Source organism: Anarrhichthys ocellatus, unplaced genomic scaffold, assembly GCF_004355925.1.
Source record: "Anarrhichthys ocellatus isolate YVR2014 unplaced genomic scaffold, GSC_Weel_1.0 scaffold8, whole genome shotgun sequence".
Taxonomy (NCBI): Eukaryota; Metazoa; Chordata; class Actinopteri; order Perciformes; family Anarhichadidae; genus Anarrhichthys; species Anarrhichthys ocellatus.
In genome coordinates, this window is record NW_022280038.1 from 9103341 (window position 1) to 9122602 (window position 19262).

Below are 19262 nucleotides of genomic sequence, written 5' to 3' on the forward strand. Positions count from 1 at the left end.
TACTTTAAAAGTACCTGCAGTTATTTTTCCCTCCACAAAGCAGTCGCGTCAGTCTGAATCAGAGATTGGCTTTGTTCGTATTTTTAAAAAGCAGTCGCGGTGCTTTATCTGCCACCATCCTGGTGAGCAATTCCGACTTTAAGAGGTTGTTCTCTCCTTGAAGCGGTCACAATTTACTCCGCGTCTCTTTCGTAGGTGCCCAAGATTTTTGACATGCCTCCGAGGATTGTTTTTTGTTTTCTTTATTTCTCATCATGCATCAGTACCACCGTCCTCAGCAGTGTCCCCCTGCTGTGGCATCATACGCCACAATACTCTCTAAGTGACATTTTCCCATCCACATTTAAACTCTTATTGGTGTTTGCTGCCAAAACGGGACGATCCCATTATAACTAAAAGTGTACTTCCCTGATATCTTCCCTTCAGTACTGTGAGCACATGGGGGGCACCGCTCAAAAGAAAAGACAAGTAAAGGAAATTCATAGTGTGGGTTGATTTTCTTTATTTTTTTATGCTAATGAGGTTTTTACTTTCCACTTCATTAGCATACAAATAGCAGCACTCCACTTGTGAGCCGTTGCTAGCTCCATTATCTCCTGTAGCCGCTGTATACTGTGACGGGCTGTCTGATGAATCTGAGCACGCCCTCACTGTAAAGATCACTGGGGTGCTCCATCTGTCCATGCGGAGGAGGTGGGTCAAATCTAATTTAAATCACTGCCAAATTTATCTCAAATTAAGTACTAGAAAAACAGCACACAATAGCACTCACTGTGCATGAAAGAGGCAAACAGCCCGCAGCTGAGGAGTTTAGGTAATGATGCACTGACATCAGAGGCAAATGTCAAGAAAGTTGGCTCTTTGATGACCACGTGGCTTTCCTCATTATGCTTGTTCACAGCATGGAAGCAGCCCCTGCAGTGTCATTATTGCGTCCTGTATCCTGGTTTCTGTTGTGTGTTTTTGAACCTGACATATTAGTACAAGTGAATTGTGGCTGGATTCATTCAGTTAGGGAGGTTATTATCTGAAAATGCATGGCTAATCATATGCTAATTATTGTTTGTGATCAAAACACAGCGGGGTGGGATGGCACCACCATCGGGGGAAAAAAAGAGAAAAACAACAATGCTCCAAAAGCTTTTAGGATATGGAGGAAGCATTTATCCACTAACTGCATGATACAACATTTGAGCTTCATGAGCACACTTGGGCTAAAATCCGCTTTGTGTTTTTTTGAAACCCAAAGTGGGTGAGAGGGATGTTTGTTCAAGCACTCACTGACACCACTTTGAGCTTCACGCTCGTAGTTTGAGTGAACATAATGGGCCTTAAGCTTTGGTAGAAGCCACAGATAAGACTCTCCCAGACCTTGCCCCTCACACACACACACACACACACACACGCACAGAGACACAAAGCTCTTCTTGCTAGTGAAAGATTCATTAGTGTGAGGATGCAGAGATCAGCAAGATTGGAGTGGAAGTTGCTTCATATTTAAGAGGCTCGGGGAGGGAGCCCAGTCTTGTGGTCCGATAGCATGCAATTTTCATAATGGGAGATGATGTCTTAGATGCTCGGAGCACTGTGGCGGAAGAGGAATCGGGCATTTCATTGCCCTGCTCTCAGCACTTACTATTTACTTTTATGATTGTTTTCTTGTCTATATTAATGGGCGGGATATTAACTCAAGGTGGTTGACACTGCAAAAATAAAATAGTAGCTTGAAGATATTTATCAGCTGAATTTGGATGGTAGAAACACATTTGCACCATCCCACAAAGATGGGAACGCTCACTAAGAACTTCACTAGAAGGTATACAGTGTAGAATGTATCCATTAACTGCATGACAAAACATTTGAGTTTCATGAGCACACTCGGACTGAAATCCGCTTAGTGTTTTTAAGAAGCCAAAGTGGGTGAGAGGGATGTTTGTTCAAGCACTCACTGACACCACTTTGAGCTTCACGCTCTTACTTTGAGGGAACATGATGGGCCTTCAACTGTGGTAGAAGCCACAGATAAGACTCTCTCAGACCTTGCACCTCTCTCACACACACACACACACACAGGCGCACACACACACACACACACACACACCTATGATCTACATAAAAAGGTCTCTTTTCAAGATTTTTCAGTTAGTTGCAATCTGTAACCTCACTGCTCAATGCCACCCTTTCACTGTGTGATTCCAGTTTAAGACATGACATGACATTGTGGTCGCCTAAAACTATTTAGCGTTATACATAGCTCCACCCCCTTATGTCAGTTCTGGCTGCAAAAAAAAACAAGATGGCTACAGCCAAAACGCCAAACTCTAGGCTTAAAAACAGTAGTCCACAAAACAATGGGTGACGTTGTGGTGACTACATCCGATCTATAGAAATATATCTCTTGTGTTGGTATATATATATTCACTGTGTGTTTACTGTTGCCGTGGATATCCTGCTTCTGTCAAAGAATGTTTTTCCCAATTTGGGATTAATAAATCATCCATCCATCCTATATACAGTCTATGATTCTGACAAATGCTGTCAGAAGTGAGGAAATAATGCATGGCACTTCCACAGGTAAAGCCACTTCTACTGAACCTGCCCAAGAAGATGTTGTTTGAGCTGACAAAGTACGAATGGAGTTCGACAGTGACAGGTTAAAATTGCCTGTGTTCATCTTGCGACCATCTTGTTTTATGCTCTCAAGAGACCACTTTTGACCCAGTTAAGGAAAGTACTGTGCACAAGCCTGGTGTTGAAGACTGGCTGCAGAAGACAGACGGTTACTTTTGGAGAGATGTCTGCTGTACAAAGTCAGTTTACCTTTCGTGTTCGGTCCTAGCTGAACAGATTGTGGTCGACAGCAAGAAAAAATACAGTATCTGAACAAAGCATAAATTATTATAGTACGTTTGTGTTATACTGTTCAATTATTTCAAATATATATCTGGAAACTGTGAAAAGGGGCAAAGAAAAAAAAAGAAATGATCGTAGGAAAAGCCAAAGATGTATATTTTCTGCACTGCTTCTAAATGTCGACATATTTCAGAATACACATCCATTGACAGCTTGGCCTTTCTTGTGTTGAATTTTGGTCTCAACGCCTCCGTGAGTCACTGGCCAATAGATCAGCTGTACAGTTAGCTTGTACAGATTGTTTCAATCCGACTCTTTGACCGGCTTGTTGCCAGAGTAGTGAGAAGTCTGTACTTCAACATGGTGACAACTTGAGCTGCCCCTAAATCATGTCAATGTCCCCACGCAAGAGGGTCAGAAGGCACTCGCTGTACTCGGGGCCTTAAGCAGAGAACTTTCTCCAACACACTCAGTTATTGACATCAGTCTTCTCAAAACTCATTTGTCAGGGAGCCTGCAGGCAAAGACTATCGCTGACTTTATTTTGACACCACATTTTGAAACATTTCTATCATACATTCATTGTAGCAATGCTGTTCACATTTACATGACAACTAAGATCCCCCTGAAAAATATCCTCAACTACTGTATGATGACCCCACAAAATCAGACTCTAAGTTGCTCTGCTGCTGCATAAGTTCAGGGCCGTATCCGCGGAAGAGTGTTTTTTTCCGGCTGGTAGCACTTTAGAGACGTAGGGTTTTACTTCAGCTGAGACACTTTTTGTTGTGCCTGGCGGCTATGATACGGAATACTGCGTTCGTAAAAATGTCAGCACAAGGTAGAGTACTTGCTCTGGATGAAGCACGTAGGGAGAGCGGCTAATGAGATTTGGTGGGCAAGGAAACATCTCAGCGAGTACCGTCGTTTTGTTCAGATTCAGATCAAATTTAATATCCCACACGATCCGTTTGGTCCAGTGCTCCAGACATGAGGACAACACGAAGTCCACAGTAAAAACAACATCAACAATAGTATAGATAGAAAAAGAAAGTTCTCAGAAGCCTCCCATGTAACCCGCCTGAAAGCTATAGTTTGGCCTCCAGCATTGAGCATTTCTTACACCACCGATTCAAAGCACATGAACCTCGCAAGAGTCACGCTTTTTCACACGGACATCATCTTCAGGTGGTAGTGATATAGATTGCTCTACATACTCCGGGGAGAACCTTTTCATCTCTGGCTGCTCATCTTGTTTCCCTCCTACTATCTTGACATTGCTTTGTCTGTTTTTGAAGTGGGTCACGTCACTGAAACATCACTGTCCATCATTATGTAGCTCCTCAAAGTGATGAAGCCCAAATCTGCCTCCCAGGATTATGCTTACTCTTCACTCAGAGCTGAACTTGTTTAAATCCGTACAGACATCGATTGCATGCTGTTTTGAAGGTCCAGCATCTGGGACCTACGAGTCAACTGTGCATTTACATTTGATTTGATAAAACAATTAGACCTGTCAACAAAAAGGGAAACTCGATATTTCCACTTTCCACCATATTGGAAAGGCTAAAGTTTTGCTTGTAGAAACAGCTGGTGTGGTTGTGTCATCTGGCTTCGAATTGCAGTTGTTTGAATTATAAAAATGTAGTTGATCTTAGTACTGGATATTTATTTGCTAGTTGAATATTACTGGGTTCACCTCCAAGCTGTATTATTTAAATAATTCTCTTTTTAGTTTGTCAGCACTCCGTTTCTTTTGCCCTTCCAGCTAGCTGCCTGTTATGAAACAGTCATAAGAGCCATGATTTATTCACCTCAAATAAACAAGCTGAATTAGTTTTTAAATGAACAAGTATGAAGTAAACATTTGTGAGGATTCGAGTCAGAACTGTTTACTCTGCAAGAACCCCAAAGCCACTGCTGAATCATCAACAAGCCTTCCACCTTTTATTTTTAACCCCAAGTTGAAATGTTCTCTCCTTTCCCGACAGGATATCTCTAAAGTTCAGAGAATTGTCACAGCCAGTAAATCACCCATGAACATCGGAGTAATGAGGAGAGAGGACGGCGGAGTTAAAGCCTGCCAAATGGAAAAGGTGAGCCTTTAGAGTAATCAACTATAATAGCCTGCGTGACCTGAGGGCCTGTACCCATGAGGTTCATCTGTTCACTGAATCATGCTTAAGTCCCTCATCAGATATATGGCAGGCCACTTTTACTCCACGTGTCTTCATTAGGTTCAATAATCGAAACATTTTGTGCAAGACCTGCAACAAGTCTCAGCTCGATAATACAGTCATTCGTTTCTATAGCTCAACTTTGACACTTACTGTTTTGTTGAATCAGTTCTTATCGCACTTTACCGGATTACAATCTCCTTTGTGGTATGAAAACACTGATAAACAGACCATGGCATCTAGAAGAATTGAATTGTTATAGTACATTGTTATTTTTTTTTTTTTTTAAGGAAGACCGGTAAACATAAACCGCTTCCTACTCTAAAAAGACAACCATTGTTTCTGTTTTGTGATAGTAAATTACATATCTTTGGGTATTTGGGACACAAAACCCATCAACTTGGAAACTGGGAAATGGTTTTTAATTGTTTCCATATTTTGTCGACTAAACGATTAATCTACATGTAATATCAGCCCTGATCACAAGCTAAAAAAAGTTGCTGAGGTCATGTGACCATACATATGCTTCCTGCTTCTTAAATGTGATGGTTTGCTGCTTTTATCTTTGTTTTGTCATAGTAAATTGGATATCTTTGGGTTTTGGACTGTTTGTCAGATAAAACAAGCACTTTGAAGACATCAACCGGGGCTGTTCTTCTTTGATTTTTAGATTAATTGATTAGACATTTTGTCTCCAAAATGCCATCCCCACAGATGAATCAATAGTGAAAATAATTGACCTTCACTAAGCCTCAGCCCCCGCTGCTATAATAAATTAAAAATTTTAATTAAATAATTTAAAAAGCGATTTCAGAGAGAAGCAGACAGAAGGGTCTACAATATGCGTTTGAAGGATGTATGCAGGATGACGAACTGACTCAGCAGAGAAAACAGGTTCAAAAGATAAAGAGAGACGCTAAAGCCAACAGATCACAGTGTTAGCGAAGCAAAGGGTCAACAATGATTCCAGCAATGCAACCGCATATGCATGGGGTAGTACTGTAGTTGCAGTGAAGATACATTTTGTGTATGCAAACATACGGTCAGATTTCCACTGAGGAACTTCACTGGAACATTTGCGGGAGCCGAGAGCCTTGCTTTGAAAGCAGTTGTTGAGGGAGGAAACAGAGAAGCAGCCACTGACCTCTCCTAATCACATTTGTCGTGGAGGAGGTACCTTATTATTACAGAGTTGCTTCTCTAAGATCAAGGCAACTGTGAGTATTCAGTTATCAGGAAGGCTCCGAATGAGTATCTCTAACCCTGTCAAAACTAACAGGATTTGAAGAAAGCAGGGGAAGCGAACAGGGTCCATAAGGACTTCTGACAAGTGGCTATCAAGAGCTATTACAGATATAAGTTGATAGACCACTGAACACAGGGGACTACGGAGGGGATGCCACCCAGGGAGGAAATTACCCTATATGGCATCCGTGTCAAAGTGATTGTTCTTTAATGAAATTGTGCCAAATACAATGTTCACTGGTCTCCCATACTTATATAATTTTGGCAGGGTTGTAAAAATCCTGCAGCAAGAGAGGGAGAAACATTTGATACAGATAAGAACAGACATATGTGAAACAGAGATTCAGATATCGTGTTTGTTGGTGAACAAAGCCACATCTCTCCCTGTCCTCCCCCCTGTACGCTGGGAGGAAATGAGGAGAGACAGTTTGTATGAGCGTGTATAGCTTTCAGTTTGAAAATGATAGGTTCGCTGCACTCTAACGAATGATTTTCATCGACAGACGTCACACTTTAACTGTTTGAAATATATGTTTCAAAGTGCATGAGGCCGGATATTGTCTCATCGTTGTATGAAACAGCCAGGCGTTCATTCCTCACGTGTCCTACATGTGTTTTGTGTGCAGCGGGTGCTTCAAGCAAGTGATTTCCCATATAAGACCAGAGAGGAGTAATTCATGGACTTTATAGTAACTGTGTTTAGTGTTCATCCTCCAAGTGCAGCGCAGCAGTGAAGTGATTGACACTGCTTGTAGCCATGTGTGCAATTCTGTTTTAAAGAAAATAACAAAAACACATCCTGTGGGGTTGCAGCTAGTGATTACTTTTTGTATTGATTATTTCATGATTGATTGTTTCAGTCAGTAAAATGATCTCAAGTTCTGAGGGCCAGAGGTGACGTCTTCAAATTGCTTGTTTGTTTGTTACCAACCAACAGACCGTTCAGCACGCTGGTGCTTATTCTCAGGACGTCAAATATCGACACTTTGTCACAGCCGTCGGTGTCTGATACCAACACAAAAGGCACCATTTAGAGTCTTTATGAGACGCACCAGGGTTTAAAGTAGCTACGATGTAAACCCATAAGTGTCATTATTAGACCAAAATAAAAACAGGGGAAACCCACACAGGGTCGAACAAACGCAGGACTTTCAACCAGCAGACTGTTTGTGTTCCGTTTGTCTTTGTGTTCACATTAAGTTTCAATTTAACTCTACAAATGGAGAATATTTATCCCAAACCAGGATCTTTTTTCCTAAAACTAACTAAAATGTTTTCGTTTGAATACACAACGTTGACCCCGTACTTACTGTGTCATAGTTTGACATGTTGGGCTACTTGAGAAAACTAGAAAACTGTCTAATAGTAATACAAATGTATTCGTACAGTACACATGTGAACAGCTTACCTAAATTGCTGTCATTAATCAAATGAGAAAGTTAATCAGAATATTATATAAAAGAAGTATAAGAAGTCAGCGGAACGTCTGGTACCTTTTTTTTGGTGAAAATCAAAATGGTGGAAGACACCGTCTATTCATCTCATGTGTTTTCACTGAACACACACAGCTGGGAAGTTGACAACTTCCTAGCATGTACTCTCTACACTGTACTGAGATATGTTCCCTCTACTCCCACAGACCGGCGGCAGCTGCTCCCAGAATCAGACGGAGGAATCAGCCCCAGAGAGTAAAAAGCTACCAGAGCCACAGCAGGTGAGCTAGACTCATATTTATAGTATAAAAGATGCAAGCGTGTCAAAGTTGACTCTTGTTGCTGTTGTGAATTCTCGGTCTTCTTTGGCCCCACAGGAAATGATTAGTATATTAATCAAAGGAAACGTCGTACAGTATGAGGATGATGTTCATCTATATTTTACTTATTGTCAAGAAATCCAACAAAAGCACCAAAATCGCCAATGAAGTTGGTTTTAAAATACTTCCATATCTGTGGCACTCAGACAAAAGCCCATTTATTCCCACTCAAGAGGTAAACCATTAGAAATGGTTCACAAATGTGTTTATTCTTTAAAAAGGCTCAATAATTTCCTAAAAAAAAGCTGGGAATTGTAGTTTTTAGCAAACATGACTCTACCAGAAGTAACTAGTGCGTTTGTTGGGGTCTATTTCCAGCTGTGGATTAATGAGTATTTGCTCAAAATAAACTCCAGCGTGAGTGTTTGTGATAATGAAGGAGCATGTCAGCCAGTGCAACTTTGTGGCCGATTGATGTGTTTTCTATGGCACAGACGAATAGGCTACACAGGGAAATACTTGTTAGTGAATCAAGTCATTGATGGTTTTGGTCTTTCAAATGAAAACCCTTTCATGGGGATTTTTGACAACGAGCTCTCATCATCAAAATGTGAAAAACAGGTTTAGCATGACAAGGATGTTTTAAAGATGAAAGAAATGTTAAGCAGGTCTACATGTAACCTGCTCAGTGTGACTTCAGAGACTGACAACTCATACCCTCAAGTGATTCAACTCAGTGTGCAACAAAGTACGACACAAGTGGCACAAAGCAGAGCAGATGACACACAACGCCCACAACACATTCCTGAAAGATGGCAACCAATCTCCTAAAACCTAATATTCAGAGGGCCAATGTCACCTACAGTGTGTGATATTCAATGCCCTGCCAAAGCCTATGCATAACTGCCTCCCTCATCATATCATTGAATTGAGTCACACCTGTTTGGTAGTGGCAGATGGTACCACAAAACAATGCATCTCATTTCCATGCTGTGCAATACTGTGTAACTGAGCAACTGTCTTGCATTCCAAGTGTCAGCGATCCATTTTTAGACACGAGAATATTTCAAAAGAAATCTCGACAAATGGGCAGATTTGCCTTCACTTGTGTGTTTTGTGCCAGAGAGATACTCAGTGATAGAGTCTTGATACGATTGCCTTTTTCAAGTAAGTGGACTGTGTCATCGACACAAAGGAGTACAAGATAATGGTACTCCGTTTTAGATTCAATGTAATGTCGTGAAATTGTTCAACATATTATGTTACATGTTAATGAAGTCCAAAGCAGTTCATTAGCAGAGGCATTTATGCTGCTCTGTATCAACACAAGATGCCAGACTAAGCAGAAAAAAATAGAAATTTGGTGAACATTTTAACATTTTGTTTTCAATCTAAAAGAGGATTTCTTTGATGTTCCGGGTTTTCTGCATAGAGGAATTTTTTGGCGCCCCCAATAAGAGATGGTAGCCAAAATGATAAGAGTTGAGAATAAAAATAGCAACTAAAACCCTGGCCCTATGTGTTTAATAGCAATTTATGAAGCAACTGTTGAACAAGCAGAACATGAAGTTAGATTTGAAGTATTTGACTTGTAGCAGTGAATTCCTCTCTTATTCACAGCCACTATATTTTCCGCCTGTTCTTATTCCCTGGGTGTCAAACACCGATGTTTCGTCCGATACCGATGCACAAGGCACCCTTTAGCATCTTCATGACACGCACTGAGTAACTACAATGTAAACCCATCCGTGTCGTTATTCAGCCCAGTATTGTGTCAGCTTGTGAAATAGTCACAAAATGCAATCTATTTGTTTTGTGTTCATGAACACCAATTGTCCTGTTTTTTTTTCGTGTTGCTCAGCATGAAAATATTGCCAATGGAAAGTCATTTACAATCCTTTTTTGTGGTGCACAAAAAGTAAACGCATTCATGTGACTATGCAATGGTCAGAGCTAGTGACTGCTAGTAGTATTGAATATCAACAAGACCACTTATGATGTGAGGGAGCGGAGGACGATGGGCCAAACCAACACAGGAGTCTAAAAGTGCTGTTGTGGTTTAAACCGACTGCCTAAACCTAATGTTCAGGATGGTTTTCCTAAACCTAATAAAGTGGTTTTGTTGCCTAAACCTAACTCTTTTTTTGTGATGTATTGTTATTGCAAAAAAGAAGTCGTGCCGAGCAACGCAAAAAAAAGGACAATTCCTGTTCCTATTCACGAAACCAATAGAATGCATTTCGTGACTATATCACAAACTGCCATGACACTGTGTTGCATTATTAGATGCTGAGAGAAAATGTTCCAGGAGTATGATGACGTGGGATAAAGACGAGGGGAAGTGGGTCAAACAAAGTCAGGACATTTACGAGGACATTGGGGTTCAAGAATGGTGGTTGAGTCCCAAAGTGTTGTGGAGTTATTTTGAAGTGTTTTCCATAATTATAATGTTATGTTACGTTTAAGACAGGAACCCTGTGTTCAAGTTCTAAAAAAAGTTGAACTAATTTTTTTTGTGAGCGATAAAAAAGAAGAGATGACGTATCACTTAGGCTACTGACTATTCAGACATTAACTTTTTCTAGTGGATCCTTTTTCTCATTAATTGGGAAATTTTCACATTTCATTGCAGCACTGAATCAACAATCGACTCTCTTTCACTGCTGTGGGTTGGTATCCCTCATGCACAGCACTTGCCATTCATGGTGTAGTAAACAATTTGATTAGTAATGATTTGCATTCTGTTCTCCGTGGATCAATCTGCATTAAAGTGCCCCCCTATTCCTGTCACTACTCTACCTTCATTATTCGTTCTCATGTTTATTTTCTTTGACTGGAAACCTGAGTGGCATCTCACCTTTTGTTCAAATGCTTTTGGAAGAAATGGCTATTCTTGTGGTCTTGCACCTGTTGTGTTTTTGTACAACACAAAGACAGGTTTAAATAGCAACACAGCAACACCTGCCCTTTTCTAGGTGAGACATATTCACCCAGTTTCCCGGGGCACAGCGATCAGACAAAGAGGTTCTCGTCGATGTGGCCTGAACATCGACAAGCTGACAGACCACATACCCACATTGGACTTTCAACCAGATTAACTATAATGTCAACAACACGGAGGGAAATAACATTGTTCCGGCTTGGTAGATATACTGTGTCGGCTTTAAAGCCACAGCAGACAATCTAAACTGTATACGATTTATACAAATGTGAGGTGTATTTGTTTGAGTCCATCTTTAAGATTATTTTAGACTAAAGTTTCTAAAATATAACTCCATAACATTCCAGCAAACCCTGGCATCTTTAAAAACAATAGATCACATCTCTAAAGCACAGTGGTATCAGTATCGTTTGTTTCTGACATTCCTGAAATCATTAAGGTAAAGGTGCAAGTGGAAGCGGGATTATAAAAGTCACAAAAAGTGAATGTGGGGGGGAAAAAAATCACCAGAGCAAGCTATGCAGTTGTTCCAAATCATGAATTATTTATTGTTATTCAAAATAATTTAAAAAGCAATGAATATGCCCGTCAGTCATTTTTGGGGGGGGATTTTATAAGATGATTACATATAGATGGATTTTTTACTGCAAACATAAAAAACAGCCTGCTGTGTCGAACTCAGTCAGTTAATTTGTGTTCACCGACATTTTCACTGACACCCACAATAAAACAGGGCAAGGAAAGGGCTATCTTCCTTTTGACAATTTCTTACATCCTTAGGGTAACAGCACAAAGCCAACATAGTCTTACATAAATAGTATTTCTAAAGTTTTCATTTTATCCATGCCTATAGAAAACAGTGACAAATGAGTCAAAATGAAGGCAAAAAAATTCTATGTATGTAGCAGTTAAAACATAGAAGTTGTTGTTTTGTCAGATATTTGTTTTCAATTAGCTTGACTGCTGACATTGGTAGTGCTGCCACTTGACAGCTGTGGCCAGTTTCTCCACAAATCCATGCTTGAACAAAATATTTTGGATGTCCTTAATGGTGCAAAATTCAGAGCATATCTATTGCCACCACACCGCTCCCAACATGAGCCGGTGGCTAGCAGCTAACGTGCTAACAGCAGAAACAGTGCAAGCAACGGCAACAGTGATGACAGAGCTAACAGCGCTAACCTTAGGGGGAACAGGAGGTCCGGCGCTAAGCACCATCTGTCAACAACGTTATCAGCTGTAACCACATAAGCACAGAACGGCCGAGAACGAGCCAGTGGGGCACGCACAGAGATGGGCAAAGATACATCAAAATGTATTTTGAATCAAAATACCCCTCAAATAAATGTATCAAAATAAAATACAAAATACTGGTGCCAGAAAATGTAACAAAATACAATACATGTATTTAAAATATAGGAAATACCTTTTTCTGGATTTTCCGTTTTCTCACAATTTGGTATAGCAGAGCATTCAGGTTTGGGCTATATAATGTACACAAAGCTCTGGTGAAGCCCACTAAGAAGAAGAACAGTCACAGAATGTCAGTGTAACTAAGCACATCTGTGCTTGTTGATGGTCCTTCTTGAACATCATCTTGCTGAGACATGTTGTCCACCTGGCCAACTGTAAGATGTATGAAATAATAAAACTAAGAATACTTTCATAATATGCCTTTTAAATAAAATAAATTGGATATTTAATGGTTTTTTGTTTTTTTGAACAAATGGACATCTACTGTCATAGCCTGGCTAACTGAACTATATTATCTGCCAGTAATTGATATGGCATTATGACATTCAAATTGAGAAGATGCAGCATAACTTGTAATACAGTGCAAGATTAGATGGTCAGACGTCTCTTGATAAGGTTATCATGAACATACAAGCTCCCAATCTCCCTCTTCCTATAGCTAGCTACTCGACTGATAAGTTAACTTGCTAAACACTGGCTATGCACTAGCCTAGACAGCATGCTAGTGTCATTAGCATGTTAGCATCAGTCGCTAGCGTGATATTATAACCATCACCATGTATATACAATAGGCTATGTAGCCAGACCCAGACATCAATTATACATCAAGCTAGTTGACATCTGTCACACTCAGATAAAATATTTAATTTGACAGACAATCTGTTGAACTTGAAGATCTGAAGACTGAACTCGTGAACAGTTTTTTGATTCGTGGAGAAAGTATTTTGAGTATTTTAAATTCAAAATTACTCCACTCTAAAGTATTTTGTTACAAATTATGTTCGATTTTTATCGGCCCTATCAAATACAAATTACAAAATACTCAAAAGTAATTGAAATACGTATTTCAAATACAAGTAATAGAAATACGCGCACATGAACTTAGCTGCACTAAAAGGTAAACAAAGCTCTGAGATGCTCGAATTACAGCACACTCTTTACATAACCAGTAGCTGTTTGCTGCTATAATAATGCTCTGAATGCCATCTAGAGAACCTTTAAGTGAGTTTTAGCTGGTGATAAATAAGACACACAAAAAAAGAAAATCCCAAACCCACATCGAAGTGGGCGGCAATTGAGGTTGGCAAGAAGCTACAAGAGTGCATTAATTAAGTGAGAAATCGTTTGCCTGCAGATGGAAGTGAGAGTCATTGAGTACCCAGTCTCAGGCACTGAATCACAAAACATACATAAGTTAAAAATGTGCTACTTAGTGTTTTCTTATTACATAATTGCCAATATACTATAGTATGGTCAAATTTAAAGTTTACTTTCAAGCTCTCCTGAGAGTGATTGGATAAATGTAGAGGTGTTTGTTGCCTCTTTTGGTTTGTTTTGCTCCAAGCCAGGTGATAGAGTTATAACCCACTGCCATGCAGAGTGATGTGTAACTCAATAATTTGCAAGCAGCCAGCAAGCCTAAAGGCATTCTGCAAAGTGACATTGGTAAACACAAAACAGATGCTTTGCTCGGGAATTGGTTTCTAGAGTGTGCGCAGTGCTTAAACATGTCATTGCCAAAACTGACTTAAATTATTCAAAATAGCACAGAAAATTGCATTCCATTAATGAAATACATTGGAGCCCAATAATTTAAATTTTTTTTAAATGTTAGCGGGGATTTGTGAAAATAGAAGGATAAGAGGAACAACCCCCCCCCCCCACACACACACACACACACACACACACACACACTCTCTCTCTTCAACTGCATTGTGTTCCAATGTGCCACTGAACTGTAAACAGACTGCTGTTGTTGTCTGAGTTGATCTTCAAAAACCCTGAGAGCTGCTGGTTTCCCATCCCAGCAGGTAGTTAATTGCATTTATTCCCAAGTGTGTTTATATATAGCTAATTTTCTTCATAGCTGGAATGAAAACCAGCGGGACTCTGTAGCTGTGTCCCACTCCACGGGTGCTACACCCAGTCAGCATTTCAAAACCTAGTATCATAACAAGTTGACAAGGACATATAAAGTATTGCTGCCTAGAGCATCTGTGAAATGATTGCCCTGTAGTCCATGCCATCAAATTACAAGGCCACATCATCACATCAACTATGCATTAGTTTATTCTGTTCCAGCCTGAGTGAGAAATGATCTAACCTTAGCAATGTCTCTAAGATGAAAAAAATTACATATTTCCAGTGTTGGTGTTAAAGCTGGGGTCAGAATCCTGGATAACCCCGAATTTTTTGACCTGGTCCTAAGTGTGAGGGCTGTTATCTGAACATGTTAACACAGTTGCTCACTTTTTCCCTCAAATAATACAATCTCAGTCTAGATTTGGCTGGAGGAAGTTGTTTGACATCAATATATTAATCTCGTCTAAACATTTCACTGACCTATCAACAGGTCTAAGATCATTTAAAGACACAGAAATGTATATTTGGGTGTCATCTGCATACGAGCTGTGAGTGTACCTAGAGTTGGAAGCTCATGGCCGCTGATCAAACCAAGGTATTTGACGAGTTTGGAGTGAGAATGTGTTGCACATAAACATATGTTAGTTAGACCTCAAGAATACACAGCATGCTCTGGTATAAAACAATGGATGTACACATAACTTTTGTTTGTATGAAAACTCCTCAGGGCCCGTTTAGGTTTGGTTTGCTAGTATTGACTGTTCTGTGCAGCGTTACTTATGTTTACATTTTACTTAGTTGACGTAGTTATTTCAAGGCCAACCATGATGTTTATCCTAAACTTTACAAAGTGGTTTGGTTCCCTAAACTTAGAAGTGTTTTTGTTTGAATTCACAGCGTTAACCACATGTTTACTGCAACGGTACGCTGGGATACCCAGTGCATTAGAAAGTGACACCAAGCGGTCTGACAAAGTGTCGGTCTGTGACGAGTTGGAAGGAGAAGGTGATGGAAGTAGCAGCCCCTAAAACAAGACAGATGCTGTGTGGTTAGAGCCAGGACTGAGAGAGGAATCAGACTGTGTGGTTACAATGCCCTGCAGTAGCCATCAATGTTATCTTTAAATAACATTCTTTTGCATCCCACAGATACATTTAGGAGCATTTTCTGCTCAGATTACAGACCACCACATGTCTACTCCGGAATATTATTGTGTCAGTCTCATTAACAATCTTTATCCTCTGAACCTAAACAGCAAAGGAGCCAAGCGCAGACTGGAAAATCCAACACAAAGCTCTCAGACGACAGAGACGAGGCAGAGGGAGGCAGCAGCAAAAAGACAAAGCCACATGAAGACAACTGAGCGGACGGCCTATCATCCAAAATGCAGAGCTCCTGCGTTGCCTGAAGGATCTTTCTAAGAGCACACAGTTGCGCACTCACAAAAAAACACATGTGCGCCCACACACACACACATGCTCTCACACACACACACACGCATATCAGCATTGTTTGCAAAAGCTGAGACACTGGAATCGACAACAAATTTTCGACTGTCATCTGCAAACCTCCATAGTAAAATGGCATGCATTCTAGAAATTCTTTTTAATAAGGTAGCAATGGCACTGGTAACTTGTTTCATGATCGTTCATTTGTTGTTTATTTATCTGAGTTTTATTCTGAGTGCAGACACTGCTTTCTAAATGTGTGATCTTTCTAGAAAAATCCCTTTGCACTGGTGAGGTCTGACACTGTATCCTGTGATATAAGTACATCAATTGACAAATAAAAGATACTACTACTACTACTATTACTACTACCCAACTTAGAATATTGTTTGTCACTCATTGTAGCAAGGTTAATTTACTCCTCCACATTTTGAAATGTAGAGGCTCAAGTTGGCTGGCCAACTGTTCAACATTTAATATTTCAGCACTCCTTCTGCCTTTAACACTCAAGAGGCAAAGAGCCAAAGACTCACAATGGGTCGTCTCCCTGAGAATGTGCCATGCACTGAGTAGTAACTCCAAGCTACATGTATCTGTGTTATCTGACCTTTCTGTGTCCTTTCAATAAACTGTAATTTTCAGTAAATGTGTGAAGAATAAATGGTTATTCGTGGGAAAGAAATGAGTGAGCATGTTTGTGATCAACAGAGAAAATGGTTGCATTAGGTGTCAAACAATACTAGAAGAGGAGGCACTGACACGTCTGAGGTTAGAATAAAATTAGTATTTTCCAAAATAGAAATGATCCGTCAATGCAACTCTGAAAGTTGATTTAGTGGAATAATTATCTGATACAAATGAGGAAGGTCAGAGTAGGACCTCTGATGTTTGAGCTGTCCAAAATGCAAATCCAGCCTCCATTCACCGAGCAATTCTAAATATTCTTTCACCTTAGGTGACTGAAAATTATTTAAGCAGTCATTTTCTTTGGTTTAATGAAGTCTTATTTCACTGAAGCCACATCTAAATGCTGTTTTACTGTAAAAGGTTGACACCAGACAAATTCAACCTTTTGAATTTATATGCAGTGCAGTCATCCACAAGTTGACCATTATTGCTGAAACGATTAATTGTTTTGATTAATCATTCTAAAAATAAATCACAAAAATATTTTTAAAGAAGCTCAGAGCCAAAAGTGATGTCATCGAATGTCATGTTTTGTCCGACCAAAAGTCCAAAAATATGAATTTACTAGCACGATAAGGGAAATCAAGAAGCTGGAAACAAATCATCAGGATTTTGATTGAAATTTAAAATTTACAGAAATGACGAATCAGTCTAAATAGTTTATTTGCGATTTTTTAAATTTTCAACGACCAATAGATCAACTGAATCATTGCAGCTCTAGTTTTCATCAACTTTGTGGATTGGAATTGTGAAGAAATAGCAAATATTAAATTGTCGTCAACAACATTTATGTAGCACATATTGACTGCCAGGTCTGTTTTACAAAGGAATCAGCACACCACCTGAGACGTGCTCGAGCATTATGGGATCATGATTACAAATATAACTCTAAAGGTGTGTTCAGACTGAACACAAAGCTGGCCTGATTGCATTCTAAAGTCAATGCAAAGTGGATGCAAATTATCCCTGCAAGGCGCAAGCTGAGACAAAGACGAGAGCGGGTAAAGTTGAAATGGTTTCAAATTATCAAAACATTTGTGCTTGTGCCGAGGCTGAATGACTTCACTTCATGAATGTCTAGCAGAAGGAAAAAGAAAGGAAACCGGATGAAGCAGAAAGAGGTGGAGTTCTCAGGGGTTCTGAGATCAGTCGCACAGCAGTTACACAATTTACAAAGGTGAATTAACAAGTAATTAAGTGCCTTAAACCTGCATTGTTTCTAATGGTCATCAGGGGGCGACTTTTCTGCTTCAAAAATAAGTCAGATTGTATAGAAGTCTAGGAGAAAATGACTTGATTTATCACCCCAGTTGACAATGTTATGGTCTCAATAGCTAGTTTCAAGTCTTCAGTACAGCATGATATTCATTTATTGAATAAAGGTAAACGATGGACAATAATCTATAGGTAAACCCTGTGGTTGACAGTGTGTGACCACCACATTGTCCCGTCTGGGAGTTGTCCATGTTTTCTTTTCATGAAAGGTAATTGGAATATGTTGGTCTCCTCAAAATGTGTCATTCACGGTTCAGTTGTACTTAGCTGCACCTTCTCTATCACTTCAGGCCGAAATGTCGAACTCGAGGCTGCAAAACAGCACTCCACAAACCAATGGGTGACGTCACAGTGACTACATCCATTTATTATATATACAGTTTGTGATTAAAGCATAAAACCACAGCAACTCCCTAACCATCCAGTGTCTTCATCACCCTACATCCCCCATCAGTCTCCAGGTGCACTGTCTACAGTGGTGCCATCAATCATTTTCAACACGTCATCGTCACCTTTTCAAAAGGTGATCCAAATTATGCCGGACGTCACTCTCATATGTTTGGCATCCATATTTGTTTGTGACAAACTTCTGTGTCTCTTCTTTGGGCTTTGGAAGGCTACCAACTGTTTTAATTAGCGTTGTGGTCACAGCATCCCCTTCATGCTCTATTTTAAGGCCCGTAATCCCTCTTTTTCGCAAATTTGAGAGCCTCTTCCAGGTCGGCTCTGTGTCTTGCTGAGAGCAAACAAAAGGGCATGTCGCCAGGATTTGAAAACCAAATGGCAGGCCTTGCAAATGCTGCCATTAAACCTCAGAGCTGCCAGTGGCCGAATCGGTAGAGGAGGAGAAAGATGGTCAAGGTTGCCATTAAGTGAACAGGCTTGGATATAATCAAAGTGACAGTGTGGTTTTTGAAAGCCACCTTCATTTTACCGTCTCCCATTCTCAGCTTGTGGAAATGATGTGTTTTTAGAGTACAATTACTCTTAATTTCTAGCTGAGCTGCACACCCAGCCAAAGGGAAAATGGTGGCTGACAGTGTGCATGAGTCCTCTGCTTTCTTTTTACTTTGTTCAGCTTAACTTGGTCAGGAAGTATCCTACAGACCTGAGAACAAGTGACATGTATGCAGGATCACAAGTCTGACACACAAGCAATCGTGGTACGCTCACTTGGACTGTCGTGTTTTGTTTCAAAATTGAAGCTATTTTTCAAATGTGGAACAAAATCAAACATTCAAACTGTAGTGATATTTCCAAAATCAACATTTACACAATGTGCACAACAGGCCATGCCTTGTACTCAAGCAGGGGTCAGTCTGATCTATTCCTAAGTCCAGTCGCCCTATCAGTAAAAAAAAAGGCTATTGTCATTCCCATCACAAAATGGAGGATTGAAACAGAGCTGAAAGGATAATAACACTAAACCACCTGAGAAGTGATATGTGGAAGCTAGAGATGTCCCGAGTCGATGCTGAAGGCCCCTATCCAGGCATAATTTAATGGATGAGTAAATGAAAAATGAGTAAAATAAAGCTGATCAAAAC

The 19262-nt window shown here is 40.0% G+C and overlaps 1 protein-coding gene across 1 annotated transcript in view; it reads left to right on the forward strand.

Annotated features, from left to right (window-relative positions):
* luzp2 (leucine zipper protein 2) overlaps window positions 1-18137 on the forward strand; it is a 149667-nt gene extending 131530 nt beyond the window's left edge. The window contains exons 10-12 of the mRNA XM_031848593.1: window positions 4845-4949; window positions 7915-7989; window positions 15561-18137. Coding sequence (XP_031704453.1) covers window positions 4845-4949; window positions 7915-7989; window positions 15561-15668 — 288 coding nt within the window. The 3' untranslated portion in view covers window positions 15669-18137. The remainder of the gene's footprint in view (window positions 1-4844; window positions 4950-7914; window positions 7990-15560) is intronic.
* The last annotated feature ends 1125 nt before the right edge of the window (window positions 18138-19262 follow it).